General features: G+C 38.4%; 1 protein-coding gene across 1 annotated transcript in view; it reads left to right on the forward strand.

Annotated features, from left to right (window-relative positions):
- Window positions 1-15,706, forward strand: part of GALNT7 (polypeptide N-acetylgalactosaminyltransferase 7) — a gene marked incomplete at its 5' end in the record, with an annotated part of 40,588 nt that overhangs the window by 12,844 nt on the left and 12,038 nt on the right. Inside the window, 5 exons of the mRNA XM_009075172.1 lie at window positions 2,593-2,759; window positions 8,607-8,737; window positions 9,007-9,086; window positions 11,286-11,468; window positions 14,923-15,040. Of these exons, the coding sequence (XP_009073420.1) occupies window positions 2,593-2,759; window positions 8,607-8,737; window positions 9,007-9,086; window positions 11,286-11,468; window positions 14,923-15,040 (679 nt within the window). The remainder of the gene's footprint in view (window positions 1-2,592; window positions 2,760-8,606; window positions 8,738-9,006; window positions 9,087-11,285; window positions 11,469-14,922; window positions 15,041-15,706) is intronic.

The following is a 15,706-nucleotide window of genomic DNA, read 5'->3' on the forward strand; positions in this document are numbered from 1 at the left end:
ATTATGTAAAGTTGCTTTCTGTCTGTCATTCATTTGCTCTTCAGCATTTTGTTCCTAAATATGACTAGCCTATACTGCGGGAAGTGGGACAAATAAGCAACCGAGAGATTTGGGTTCTTTTTCAGTGTTTGCTTTGTTCCTGCTGTTGAAGACAGTGTGAAACGTTGTAGCTGTTTTTATTTGGAGAGCAAAAATGTTTCCTAGCTGAACTGCTGAATGTGCAGGTCGGGCACAGTGCAACCTGCTTCTCTTTTGAGGTGAAAGGTGCTATTGTCACCTTTTACACGGAGCTCTTGAATGGCATTGAGCTGGTTTACTGGTTTTTTGAATGTATAAAACCCTGTTTTCCTCCATTTTATCATAACTGTATCACCAAATTAATATAGGTGAATATATCTGTGAAGCAGCACAGTTCTGGTATAAATCTGTAATTAAACAATGTAGAGTCTTCCTTTTATACAGCCTACTTAACACACCTGGGTAGGATATCCATTTTATCTCTGCAGACGGCTAAGTAAGTTGTTGACAGCTTAAATGCTTGTGCTGCAAATGGAAGTACTGCGGCCTGTGATCAGCTGGAATCTCTGAGAGGGATGTGTGGAAGGCAAATATCCATGCCCTGACCTGTGTATTTTAAACAGCCAGTGTAGCACTTGGATATTGGTAACTTGTAACTGTAATTAGCTGCAGCTACTTCAGGTATAAAAACAGTTCAGCTGGAGGATTTCAGCCTGTAAATCATACTTTTAGAGACTGTGCTGTTTCAGTGGTTGCTTACAGCACATCTAAGAGAGCAAATTCCTTATTAGATCAGGCTTTGTTATAATTTTATTTTCCCATGGTACCAAAATTAATAGTATGTTTCTGTCAATGTCTTTTATTTTCTGAGGGTGACAAATAATTATTCATGCTGTTCCCTGACAATATCTGAAATATGTCCTTCACCAAAGAAATGCTCTTTAAATATCTATAGATGTGTTATGTGAGTTTTTTCCATGTTTAACTGAATGTAGTTTCAGAAACATTGGTGATTTCTAATGATTAAGGTAATTTCTTTTCAAACACGGGAATGTTTCTGTGCACTTAAAGCTTTTTATTGAAATTGAAAAAGTTTAATAGAATTGAACATAGGCAGTAGTTACATAGTATATCACTATTTCTGATGCTGGTTAGTCTTGCACATTCAGTTGATGCAATTGTGATCTGTCATGCTGCCTACTAGAAAGATGTATATTATAGCCAGATACATGCTTGATTGAGGCTTGAATGTCCATTCAGTGCATTTGTAGAGTTAGAAAATGTTAATTTTGACCAAAACTTGTGTTCTTTGTTATTGTGATAGCATTTATTGCAAATTTTATGTAGACATTATGCTTTCAAATGATTTATAAATTCTTGGACTTCTTCTAAAATTCAGCAGCCCTTCAGTGTTCAGTTTCTCACTTTATTCCTTTGAGTGTTATGCACTATTTTTGTTTGGCTTTTTACCTCTCTCTTTTCTTGTATTTTTTTTTCTTCCTTCTCATATCTTTCAAGGAAGGAGCCCATTGAAATTGGTCCAGGTTTGAAACTTGGCAGTTTATTTTATGGGTTGTTTTAATTTTTGTTTATATCTGTTCCAAAAAAAAAGTACAATTACACAAATTTAGCCAGAGTTGTTAACTCCTTGCATCTGTTGAAACGTGTGACTGCATTTTGATTGGGTGAATGGAGGGTCAAATGGGTTTGGTAAGGTTGGTTTTTTAGCTGGTAGGTTATACCTAAAAGTTTAATCATGAATAGTGAATAGTAAAAGTCACATCTTCTCTGCCATGGGATTACTTTTTTCTCATGAGCAACTATGCTTTTCTGATGGTTTTTGCAAATGGAAATACTTCTATGCAGAACAGTTGACATGAGCATTTCGTGTTCCGCTGCTGTACTTCTAGCAAGTTTTTTTACTATGTGTAAGTCTATTTTATTGTGAAAGAGTAGAAATTAATGAGTTTTGCATTACCACAACCATATTTGTAACTTTGTTAATTATGCAAATTCTGTATGCAGCCTGTATAGAGCAAACAAACACTTCATAGAGTCCTACTGAGTAAACCTGATTTCAAGAGGCGTAGGAAAAAACAGCGCTGTCTTATTGTTTGTGTGATGCAGTTGGTGAGCCAAATGCACAGCCTGTTCTAAAGTGTGGTATCTGATGTTTTGAAGAGGACACCCATCTTGGCAGCTGCTGTTTGGGGCATTTCTTTCACTGTTCTCTGCTGGCTGCACAAGCAGTGAGAAGTGGTGGTGGTAGTAAGGAGGTGTCCCTCAGTAGGGTCTGTGCAATGCCATCCACCTACACAGGAGGAAGCATGTAGCTGTAGAGTCAGAGGTCACCATTTACCAACAGCATCACACCTGTTTCAGGAGGAAGAGGCTGCTGTCTGGAAGCAGACTGTTCCTTGGGTGTCATACCTCTGTGATGCACTTAAGCTGTACTACCTTTATATTCTCTTTCCCAAGGATAGCCTCCAGTGAAGATTTCATTTGCACAAAGATGTTGTTAAGCAGTTCTGTAAATCACAATGTGAAAACTAATAAAATCAAATCTTTTTACAGATGCAAATACTGGCATTATGATGATAACCTGCTCACCTCCAGCGTTGTCATTGTCTTCCATAATGAAGGATGGTCCACGCTTATGAGGACGGTCCACAGTGTCATTAAGAGAACACCAAGGAAATACTTGGCAGAAATTGTGCTGATTGATGATTTTAGCAACAAAGGTATATTTGGAATATTAACACACTACTCGTAGAAAAGGAAACTTTTTTATTTCCCTTAAATAATTTTCTTTTGATTTATTACCTGCCATGGCTTCAGTTGACTCTGGAAGAGAAGTAGGTTGCTTCTTCACAGTCCTGTGAGTTTTCAGTGAAGGGAAAGCTCTTCCAATGAACTGCTTTTGTAGAAGTGGAAATCCTTTATCTGTGTTCAGCTCTTTGAAATACAGAATTTGTAGCAAGTTCCTTACCACAGTTATTGAGTAGCATATAGTAGAAAGCTGGGATAGCTAGTACCTCTCTTAACTCTTGCGAAAACAAGTAGTTTGGAGAGTATCAAAGGAGTTTGAGTTGAGCCTGGTAGGAATAATTGCATTCTTTATTCCATACAGGAATCCAGATGCCTTTTAAAAAAAAAAAAAAAACCTATAATAAAAATGTATCTAAGACTATCAAATGATTCTCATTCATTTTCAATATCATTTTAGTTTCAGATATCCTTTCTAATTAAACACAACATTAAGCTGTTTATTGTTTCTTATCGAGGGAAGGAGCTTTTAAGAATTGTGTTTTAGTTTCTGCCTTTCTTTGAGACTTGCATAGCCACGTAAGTCCAGAGATTTTGTTCTTCCTTTGTAATTTACATTATGGTCTTAGTTTATAGTCAGGATGTATGCTCTTCATGTGATGCTTATAAATTTTTCTTCTTTAATGGTGATGTCTTCTGCATTAATGCCACTCAAGGCTAAATACAGAGAAGAACTGAAAATGGTATCCTAGAGATATAAGTTAATTGATATGGAGGAAGTCTGACTGGTTTTAAACTTTAAACAGATTTAGAAATAGTGCATCAAACCTGCACATTCTGTAGGATTTTATTGCAGCATAATTGTTGAATAGAAATTGCAGTGGAGAGAGTAGACACACAAATAAGAACATTATTTTGACTGCATGGTGTGACAGTCTTTTCCAGACAATGATGGTTGCAGCTTTTAGAAGCACAGGCAAGTTTGGTGAGCAGCACAGGATACGTTTCCTTTACCCTCCTCTTTGTTTTTATGATAGCTGAATAGTGTAGTGGCACAGAAAGCTGATGACTGTTCTGAAACTCTCCTTTTTATTAAGTGATCTGGACTTCTCTCAGTTCTAGCCTCATGGGAGTTGTTTTCTGCGGGTGTACTCACAATAAATTTTAAAAGTGAACTCATCACATAGTTTGGGTTACATTTTTTGAGTATAAGTCACTATTAAAAATAGTTATTGTGTGTTAGTTTTTGCATCATACCTGTAGATAGGTGGGTATAATCTTGTGTTTGTTTTAACAAGAGGTGAAAAGTTACCTGTATTATAAACTTGGCTACATTTAGCTTAATCTAATAAAGATACTGAATGCTAAATTATAGTATCCTGTATCCTTTAACAGCTGTTGAGAATTTGGCTTAGATTTTTACACGTTCTATAAAACAAAAATATCTTCTCTCTGAAGGGGTGTAATTTTAATAATTCAGTCAGCAGACATATGCTGTGTTTTCACTTTTCAGCTGGGATCACAGCTTTCCTTCAGAGCTGTTCAAGGACTGCGTTAGCTGTATGAAATGACTATGATACTGATTGTGTCTAAAAAAATTACCAGATATTTTACTAATGACAGGACTCAGTACTTGGGTTTCACATGAGTTGTAGCTAACTCTGTGTTATGGATACGTCATTTATGGAATGAGTTTGTCTGGCATAACAACTCGTGCTGGTTTTTCAATATGTGACATTTGTTAAATAAAAGCAGAATTTTCCAAGATATTTTTATTTGGAAATGCAGAACGTTTTTTGCTTTCTGCTCATACATAAATGGTTAGCAGATACAGCTAGCCTGGACCTAACATCCAGCAAACCCTTGCCTCTATATTTCCCACACTTCCCAAATAACCTTCTTGAATCAGAAAATTCAATAAAGAAAGCTCAAGGTGCAGTTTTCTCAGGTGTGAGTGACTGGAAGGCAAGCACAGACTGGAATTGCTCTTAACACCTTGCTGCATGCAACTGCACTATTTCACTATAATAATTCTTCAGACTGCTTTAGGCTATTACCTGGTAAATATAATTGACTTAATCTCAATAATTCAAATTGTGTTCTAGAGGAAAAATGGACAAGGGAGTAGAATCTTGTTCCTCTTCTTTCTCCCCAGAGAGAAGCATGAACTAGTATGGGTTGCAAACTGTGCCAAGCCACCTGAAGAGATTTCCAGTTTATTAGGAAAGCTGCAAAACTCAATCATGGCAGAGGTGCTGGTAGATTTTTGCATTTTCAGCCAGAAGAAAAGCAGTGCTGACAGCACAGACACAGGATTTTCACCTTCCCCACGTACTTTCAGGCTACACACTTCATATCTGCTTTTCCACCCTGCAAAGACCACCTGATGCTCCTGGAGCCCAGTGTTGAGTAACACACATGCTGGACTGGGTAGATGTTTGCTCCCATGCAATGTGACTGTCCTTATTTCTTAACTGCTGCTTTTTCCAGCGATAGGAAATGAAAATGGAGCACAGTGGTTGCAAACACATCTAAAGGCCGGCTCATAAAGAGCCTGTCCTTCCTTATGAGAAATCCTCTTTCATCAGAAGAGAGTTATAGCTGCATAGAAGCTTATATATGTTATGCCTTACAGGGAGGAACAGTTGCAATGCTTGGAAAATGTTCTTTTCATTATAATTCTTTGTATAAAGTCAGTTGGGAGCAGTCTTTTTGCTGAATGACACTCTCTTTCTTAATCTCTTCTGCAAACAGTGGGATTTGACTGTGGAGAACTGTGCAGAGATATGTGCTGAATTCTACTCTGGTGTTTTTTTCCTTTGTGAGAGCACAAAGGGAACAGTAACAAGAAGATGATGCCAAGCTAGTTGAATGACGCTATCTCCATTTTCAATGGAGACCTGAATTAATTCATTTTAGAGTCTGAGAAGTGGCAGTTGCTAGCATAGTGTGAGGCCATGATGTTGCACATGGGGTGGGGTTTTTTCCCAGTTTTACTTGTATTTCTTAATAGAAACAGTTTATTTTTCTGTGAGTGCTAGCTGTGTGAAGGAAACAGCTCTTCTGAAAGGGCAAGGAGAAATCATAAAATTGTATTTTCTGAAGCTCCCTCCAATTACAGTTGGATGTGTAGGACTTCAACCGCTTGTATTTGGGTACCAACTTGGTTGCTTTCTCAAGCACAGAGGTCAGTATCTCAGCTGGAGCAGCTTGTTTTTGTAGCCCATGCACCTGTTAAGAGTGACTGCAAGGGAAATACCTGTGTTCCTATAGCATTTAAAGGCTTTGTCTACCTTTTGTAATATTTTCTTTATCACTCTCTCTGTTTCCCACTCATGCAGCATCCCATGAGATAACCTAAAGGGAAGTAATGAGTGTAGACAGGTAACAGTATTTTATTACCCTGTTTAATGGTGCTTTCCATGGGGAGACTGAAGCATCAGTCAGTGCTTGTGTTAGAGGCGAGACCTACATCAGTAGAAGTATTACACTACAGGGGAGTCAGAGGCAGCTGATTTAGGGAGGATTTCTGATACCATTTTTCTGGTTCTCAAACCTGAAGTTCATGAGTCAAGGGGAAAAAAAAAACTGCTTTCCTCCTCTTCTACCCTTGTATTCTGCAATGCCTAAGATCCTTTAGAGAAACTGTTTTTAAAAGACCCTGATTCATGCGTTAATCATGCACTGAGACACGAGAGAGGAACTCAAACAGGGGAAGGCCAGATTGGTGGTTACAATATTTTGAAAGGTAAAATACACATTTTTGAACAAAAAGCAGAATGCTGTAAGGCAGTTGACAGATATCATAAATACACATTCTATGTGAACAAAATTTAACACTGGCCAAACAATATTTCTAACTGTAAAAGTATCAGGATTTTATACACTGCTGTCATGCAGGCTTTGTAGTACAGGAAGGAGGAAAAATTCAGTTTTCCTGCGGGACATAGCACTTGCTGCTAACCCTGGTATGGTTTAAGATAATGGACTGCAAAGTCCTGAGCCTGTACTGTAGAAAAGCTTTACACAATCAATATGACAGGTTTTTACAGCTCCCTGTGAGCCTTACACAGTTGAACATTTGATAACTAAAACATTTGGCTTCATAGGCAGGAGATCTGGAAATAACTTTGGGTTTTAAATCTTTAAAACATTCCTGACAGTCCTTCTGTAACACATACTTGGAATTTGCAGCATAAATAATGGTATGGTATAAAGATTCTCTTAGTACTGCTTCAGTACAACCTCAAAACTCTGTTGATTTTATCCTATACAAATTTATAGCACAGCCATCATATCATATATTCTCTATTTATTACATAGCATGTTCTACACAGCTTATGTGATAAAGTTATCCTTTCTCTAGTTTGACATTTGTGTATCCTAGAAGTTTTCCTGATGCACAAGGATGTACAAAAGAAATTGTAAATGTGGGACAGGAGAAGAGGATACATAAAACTTAGCTGAGAAAATTTATTCTTTTATAAAGGTGGAGGGGAAGGATAATAAGAGTATTAAAAGATAGTGATTTCAGAAGATTGGTTTTTGGTAGAGTTGCTAAATATTCAAGTTTGGAAACTGCACTTTCAAAAAACATCCTTTCCATTTCTATTATATGCAGCTTTTGTTTGAACTAGACTTTTTTAATACTGTTTACAAGAATATAAAACATACTGAAACGTGAGTTGCAGAAGTCTCCAGACTTCATTTTCATTCAGGGTGCAGAAAATGTTGCTGCTGGAGTAGCCTGATAGGTGTTCCAGCTGAAAGGGACATCCTTCTACCTCTGCATGTCCCCTCTCCTGTTAGATCATCACGGGCATGTCATCTGTCAGTCCCTTGGAGCTGATGCAGACCAGTGCATGGATGCCTCACTTGTAGCTTAGGTGGCTTATTTTGGTTCCCAACTGAGAAAAACTAAAGCTGAGGGCAATTCTTTTGAGCCTTTCAGTACAAAATTAGATTTTGAACGACCACCAGTAGCTACATCAGCATAGCCTCAACCAGCAAGTGCCTGATTGCTGGCCCTTCTATCTTTGTGAGTTTTCTCAACAGAATCATCTGTGCAAAAACATTATGCAACGCTAGGATACTTTTCTTTTTTTTTTTCAAACTCTATGGTAGGACTGTGGCTTCCAGAGTAGTCTGGCAAAGACCAATGTTCAAATAGAAACCTGTAACCATTTAAGCATAGCTCATCTTGTTTCTTATACAGTTACTTGTCCTTTTACTGACAAAAGTCCCTTTGGCTAAAGGTTTGCTGTCTCATCAGTATGATGCACTTCTGTCCTTCCAATTATTCTTACTAATTTCATTAGAAGGTCTTGAGACCAGCCCAAGAAGTCTAGATGAGGGAGGGCAATAATATTTGAGCACTCTTGTGTTTCTGCCTCAGGTTTCTAGACTGAATAGACTGCCAGAAAATTTTGTGCAGCAGAAAGTGAGTTAAGAGAAGTATTTAACTGAAAAGTGATGCCTTCAACTGTACATGTGACATTATGTGATGAGGAAACACTCATGTGCTGAAGTGTAGAAACTTCTCTGCCTGCTTGCAATACAGATGGAAACCTGAAAGCCATTGTGATATATTGAAATGACTGGGAATTGTCCACTCTGCTCCCTGTGATGTGGCCAACCACTTCACCTGCTTTTTCTTCAGATATGCCAGAGACAAACCTCTGTGATGAGGTCAGAGGTCTTGATCTCCTCAGGTTTAGTGTTTGTGAACAGTTGAATTAAAGGTTCTCATAAATGTCTGTAGATATTTTCCAGTTGTATTAAGAGTGCAAAACTGTTTATTGTTTTTCTCTATTGTTTGATAGCACACTTACAAGAGAGGCTGGATGAGTATATTAAGCAATGGAATGGCCTTGTAAAGGTATTTCGAAATGAGAGGAGAGAAGGTTTGATCCAAGCTAGAAGCATTGGAGCCCAGAAGGCTAGACTTGGCCAGGTAGGAGCCAGTTCATACACAGGTCTGGGATTTATTTGGGGTTTTCTTTTCGTCTATATTGTGGGGAGAAGTTGTAGTGGTTCCAGCAGACATGTGGAAATGTAGTATTATATTCTTGATGCTGTTTTAAGAAGAGATTAATTTTACTAATTTAATCTTCTTTTTCTTGTTTATAATATGAATGTATCTCAGTGTAAATAAGCTTAATTAAATCATTGTGCTCTTGTATACAGAAATATAAATTTACTTTTTTTTTTTTTTCTTCAAAGGTTTTGGTTTACCTTGATGCCCACTGTGAGGTGGGAATTAACTGGTATGCGCCACTTATAGCTCCCATATCTAAGGACAGGTAATGTGCTCCCATTATTTCCAGTGTCTGACTTATTAGGAAGAAAAGCCACAGTAACAGTCTTTACTTTTCAAACTGTAGTCAATATGTTTTATATCTATATTGAGCTATATCATTATTTTCTGTATGATGATTTTATTATTATCACACAGCATAAAAGATATGTAATGCAGAAGGAAAATAGTCAGGCAAATTAATCTCCAGGTAGTTTATTTTAATAGGCTTAGCAAATATTTTGCTTAGGGTAGATTACATGTAAGACAACTCTTGTCTTTTACAATGATCTGAGGCACTGTTATAAAAATGTTCTATTCTGGCTGAATAAGGAGCCTCATTAAATAAAATAACTAAATGAAAATGCAGAGTTTGGTAGATGAAAAGTAGCACTGAGTGTTTTGTTTTAATAGGGATTTAAAGCCTCTGTCGTCTCAAGACTGTTACAACTTTCTCATCTTTGGCCTTGTTTGGTCTTACTTGTTTCCCCTGAAGTGCCTTGGAACATTGCAGCAAAACAAGGCCAGGGCTTGAGCCTGTCTCTGCCCCAAGTCCGGGCGCTTCCTAGGAGTCTGCGGTGGAAGTGCCTGTGCTGTGACGGGGGGAGCTGCGAGAGGTGACGGAGGACAGAGATCCCAGAGGGTTTTCCTCCAGCTGTTGAAATGCTGTTGTTGCTGTGTGCTACTGTACTCCTAGCTTGCATGGTCAGGAATATGTGTGTTTGGCAAACCATGAGCTTGTTGTGACTCTTTGATCCCATGAAACAGCTGCTTAACCCTAAAAACTATTTGTTAACCTGTCGTACTACCAGAATTCTCTTGAGGAATTGGTTTTTCCTGTGTTTTAAAGGCTATAACTCAGTTTCAAGCCTACATTTGGGCCAGGATACTAGAGAGAAAATGGACATGCTTGTGTGCTTCCAGTGAGGGTGTGTTATGCTTTTACACAAGAAAGGGTGATGAGAAGAGGCAGCTTTAGAGGCATCTGCCAGCACTGCCCACAAAAATAGAGGTTGTGGGAGGACCAGGGATGCTGAGACACATGGTGCTGGAGGGCAGTCTTTGGCAGCCTTCTTCCAAGCCCTGATATCATGGGTGCAACATGCTGCTGTCTCTGCCTCAAAGACAAGCACACTGTTAACGTTTTTCCCCCTGCTTTTCTATATCATAGGAGAAAAATAGGGTAGAAAAAATAAGGAAGTGCTCCAAGTTTGGTTACTGGGAAACTCATCTGGAAAATGTGGGGAGAATGAAAAGATAATGTCTTTTCCATGTTGGATATTGTATGTAATATATCACAAAGAGGAGCATATTGCAAATAAAACAGGAAGAATTCTACTGAAGGCTGCTGCTAAGAGAGCACTAGTAATTATTTTTTTTAGCCTGAGAGGTTGGATTTTCAGGGCAGTTGAATGGGACAGAATAATGAGAATCCATGTTAACCGTAGTAAAAGCTAAGGGTTTATCGTAATTTTTGATAGCTAAGATCTGACATGAATAAAAATTATGGGAAATAATACTGTGAGAACCCTAGCTGTCTGAGGCCTCCTCTGTTGCCTCCAGCAGTGCTTTATTAGAAGACCGATGTCAAGAAGTATGCATAAAGAAAAAAAATACTGATAAACAAATTGGTATATTAACATCTCAGACCTGACTTTTCTGCTTTCAGAACCTCTTAAAACAACATAAAGGACAATATTTTTTCTTCTAATGAGCCTTTATTTTTTAATAATATGTTTAAAAGTGACTTTTTGTATACACTGCTTTATAAGTTTAATTAATGGTGTAAATTTCAGATTAGAGATTACTCTTCTGAAATTGTATTTTGCTCTTTCTTTCCCTTCTATAAATGTTTCAGAACTACATGTACTGTACCTCTAATAGATTACATAGATGGGAATGATTATTCCATTGAGCCACAACAAGGTGGGGATGAAGATGGTTTTGCCAGAGGGGCCTGGGACTGGAGTTTGCTATGGAAACGAATTCCTTTAAGCCACAAGGAAAAGTCCAAACGAAAACATAAAACTGAGCCTTATCGGTAAAGAGAGATGCTTACATACTGTGAATCATAATGAATAATTGTCTAAACCCTTTCGTTTTTCCCTCCACCCCTCTTTTCCCATGAACTACGGTCGATGCACGTGTGCCACGCGGGTCCTTGCACATAACCACATCTTCCCTGCCACCATCTGCCACCCTGCAGAACCACATGCACTGTGCCGCTTATAGATGTCATAGATGGCAACACTTATAAGATTGTGCCGCAAGGGGGTGGTGACGAAGATGGGTATGCTAGAGGAGCGTGGGATTGGAGTATGCTTTGGAAGAGGGTTCCCTTGACCAAGCGAGAGAAGGAAAGCAGAAAGACAAAAACTGAACCGTATCGGTAATCACTAAATCACTTACCCATTTCTTTTTTTTCCCTGGAGTCAGTATTGATCCACTAAAACTTGCATGTACTTTTATCCTGAAAACCTTCATATTTCCAAGCGCACCAGCTGCTTCATTTAGTCAGACCTGTTTTCTACAACCTGCCATATGCTCAAAATACCTTTGCTACCTTGTGTTGCTGCTCGTGTGGTTAACAGGGTGCACATTAGAATGACTGGGTTTTGGTTGGCAAAATAAAATGCAGTATAACTTTGTTGCCAGGGAAAACTTTATTTAGCTATGTTATTTTTTTTAAAAGTAGTGTTGGAAACAACAGTGCTTGTTTAACCATTTGATTTGAAATAATGAGCATGCTCTAAGTATTTATAATAGACGGTAATGCATAAAATCTGAAGCTTGCTGTCATGGCCTGATGCATGCATACAGCTGCTGGATTATGCATGTGTATCAAAAAATCCCTTTTGTCGTATTTCTCCCACTTGCTTTACAATAGATCACATCTGACAAAGAAGCATACCGTTTAAGAATCTTGGCTAGATTTTTTCTAAGGGCTCAGTATGTTTGAGAATTTAAAGTTTATACACATGACATTAAAAAAAAGCAAAAAGAAAGATAAAAACATCACCTTTATATTGTGGGAAAACTCCAATAGCTTTCACAGAAGTACTGCCTTTTTCTTATGCTTTGCAGTGGGGTATGTTTTTTTCCCAGCAAACAAAAACTGGCTAGAAACCCTAGCTTAGAAACTAGGGTTTCTGGATGGCTTTTCAAGTCTGGGAGACTGTGGTTCTGCTGGTTTTTATTACTTTCCCCTTCACACTTAACTAATTGTGTTACTACACTTGAAAGCAATCTTCACGTCTTCAGAATCTAATGTCTTCTGTTGCTTGTATATGTGATTTAAACATTTTAAGAACCAATATTGGTAATTCCCTATCCTCACCCATGATCATTCTTTGCTAAAATGGCAACACATGCAAGCAAGTTATAAAGCTTTGATCTGTTTTGTATACAGTATCAATAATACCATTTTCTGATGAGGCTGTCCACATTGGAACTTTAATATTCGCTTAGAGGAGGATAAACTATTTCAAACATCGCTGTTGTGTTCTGTGTTTATCATCCAAACAGGTCTTAAAATCGTTTAAACTGTTCCCAGAAACACAGAACACATGTTCTCAGAATGGTTTAAAAGATTATTTTTAATAATACTTTAAGAGTTACAGTGCTTCTTTTAAAAAGAGATATGCCCTGCATCTGTTTATGTCCAGGCTGTGTGCATTTTCTTGCAGCAATACCAAGGCAAGTAGGACCCAAGTAAAAGTCTTGCTGAAACCATAGCCAGGTTTAAAAAGAAAGCAAACAGTTTAGAGCACAGAGATAAACTTTTTGTAACATGAGAATTGCCCCAGGACAGTTGCCAAGTCCAAAGTGCAGGAAAGCCATGGGGCTGGGCTATGCAACATCCTTCTCCCTGCTGTGCCAGCTGGCTTCCTTCCCTTTGAACCCTGGGATGTAAAATCAGTGTTAGAGGAAAGAACAGTAGGCAGCAAGTAGAAAGGGACATTTAGGAGTAACTCGGCATCTGATTAGCTGATCTGGACAGCAGCTAAACTGATAACTATTATACTTGACTCAGCTGATAGAGCCAGTGGCTCTGTTCCTGTTGCTCTGCATCTGCTGTGCTAACCCTACGAGTTACTATTTTTTTAAGCAGCTGTGCTGTAGACATTTATGTACATTGTCACTGCTGTTAAAGGAACACTACTAAGTTAGAAATCTAATAGAATGAAGAGACTGAATAATGTTAGAAATGACCCATCTAGATAATTTGCTGATGCAGGAGTATTTCACTTGCGTTTTACTTGGCTCATCAGGGTGATCTGGACTCTTGGATCCTCCTTTCAGTGCTGCAGATCATCTGAAGTCAGAAAGAATTCACTTTTTCCTTACAAATAGTTTGGTTTTTTTAATTGTCAACTAGTAAGGACTCTAGATTGTATCCATTAGGGTTTTTATATATTTATTGATCCTCAGGTGAAAAATGCTTGCTATGTGCACTGGAAATGACTTAACATATCCTACTGTCTATTTCAGTGTGAGCAAGGTACCAAAGAATTTTGGTTAGAGCCCTTCTGCAAAAATACTCTGTCATGCTTTAACCCCAGCTAGCCATTAATTCCCACACGGCCACTCACTCACTCCTCCACCAGCAGGATCAGGGAGAGAATCAAAAGGGTTAAAGCCAGAAAACTCAGGGGTTGAGATAGTTTAATAAGGAGAGCAGAAGCTGTGCACACAAGCAAAGCAAACCAAGAAATTAATTCCCTGTTTCCCATGGGCGGGCAGGTGTTTAGCCATCTCCAGGAGAGCAGGGCCCCATCACACGTTAACAGTTACTTGGGAAGACAAATGCCATCACTCCAAACATTCCCCCTTCTTCACCCCAGCTTTATATGCTAAGCATGATGTTACATGGTATGGAATATCACTTCAGTCGTTTGGGGTCAGCTCTCCTGGCTGTGTCTCCTCCCAGTCTCCCATGCACCCACAACTTCTTTGCCAGTGTGGCAATATGGAAAGCAGAAAAGACCTTGGCTCTGTGTAAGCTCTGCTCAGCAGTAACAAAAACATCTCTATTATCATCACTGTGTTCTGCACAAATCCAAAATACAGCCCCATACTAGCCACTGCGCAGACAACTCTACCCCAGCCAAAACCAGCACATGTTCCAATCCAAACCACAGCATCTTTTTGACACATGAAAACTTGCTAATTGAATCTTGGCATATGGAAAGGGATTTACAAAGCCATTAAAAGGGAAAAAAGAAGACTAAGCTAAAATGGAAACCTTGTACTGCTTAATCCAGGCCCTCTTAAAAATTTCACTGGCCGTAATGTAAAGTGTCTCTTATGGCACTAGTAGAAAAAGAGCTACGGGGAGAAGATTAGAAAGATACCACACAGCTGGAAAAACTGTTGCTTGTTTAATAGACAGTATGTTTCAATGTGGCAGCTCTTCAGAACATAAACCTAAGTCTGCTTTGCAGTCTCACATGTTATCTCAAAAACTTGAACAATTTTCAAGAGAGAAATATCTTGTCACACTGATTCTTACCTTTTTTTTGAATTTTATTTTAATAGAAGCATGCTGTCTGGCTGAATGGATAATTCAAACCAAAATTTTGTGTCATCAAATTACTTAATTAATTAATTATAGAAGAAACCCCACAACATAATAAAAACTGTGACCGTTCTGAAAAGTATATAGATGTCACTTCAGAACATTGCTGAAAGCTGATGACAAAGCTTTATGATTTTTTTCAGTGTATTGCCATTTATCTGATCTTTATTATACGTTCACTGTAATTTGTTTCCTTAACCAATGCATCCTCTGAATGCTATTGTATCCTTTTGGCAGAAGAAGTTACACTGTCTTCCTCTTTCAGGTCCCCTGCAATGGCTGGTGGATTGTTTGCCATTGAACGCGATTTCTTCTTTGAGCTGGGTCTCTATGATCCAGGGCTTCAGATTTGGGGTGGTGAAAATTTTGAAATTTCTTACAAGGTAACAACATTTGGAAACTAAATCAATTTAATAGATTTTTTTTCTGTAAATACTTCAGTTTGGAGTTCAGACAGACCTACCTCTGCCTCATGAAGCCCAGAAGGTTTAGTCATGAGAAATTAGTGTGGCAGAGGGGTCTCCTCAGTATTTCCATGTGGGCTTTGGGGCACACTTTTAGTGTTAAGAGAGGTGGCCTAGTGCTGAGACACAAATGATGAGTTGTCTAGATATTGTTGATGGTTTGGGATTGCACCTCCTCAGATATCAAATATGAAACCAGACTGGCAGATTTGATGGGGGGAAACTGTTCTCATAGTGAGTATAGAAAAGTGTTGTTTCTAATGAATGTGATGATAGAGAACAAGTAGCACTCTGTTTATGCATGTGTGCCTGCAAAGTATATAATGGTGCAACAAAAAGTAATCTGCCTCCTCCCTACGATTTTTGAGTGAAAAATCATCACATGTACTTTTCAGAATTTCAAGAACTTCTTTACAAGAGAAGTCTTCATAATTGAAACGCTAACTGCATAATTCATTATCACTGCAGAGGATTTTATTTTCACTCAGGCATATGCATGCGCTTCAGTTAGCAGGAAATGTAAGATGATCATCATTAGCTTCTTGTAACTTCAGTATTCATAATGACACAAGTGGCAGACAGCAG

The sequence above is a fragment of the Acanthisitta chloris genome, unplaced genomic scaffold (genome assembly GCF_000695815.1).
Source record: "Acanthisitta chloris isolate BGI_N310 unplaced genomic scaffold, ASM69581v1 scaffold1905, whole genome shotgun sequence".
In the NCBI taxonomy this organism is placed as follows: Eukaryota; Metazoa; Chordata; class Aves; order Passeriformes; family Acanthisittidae; genus Acanthisitta; species Acanthisitta chloris.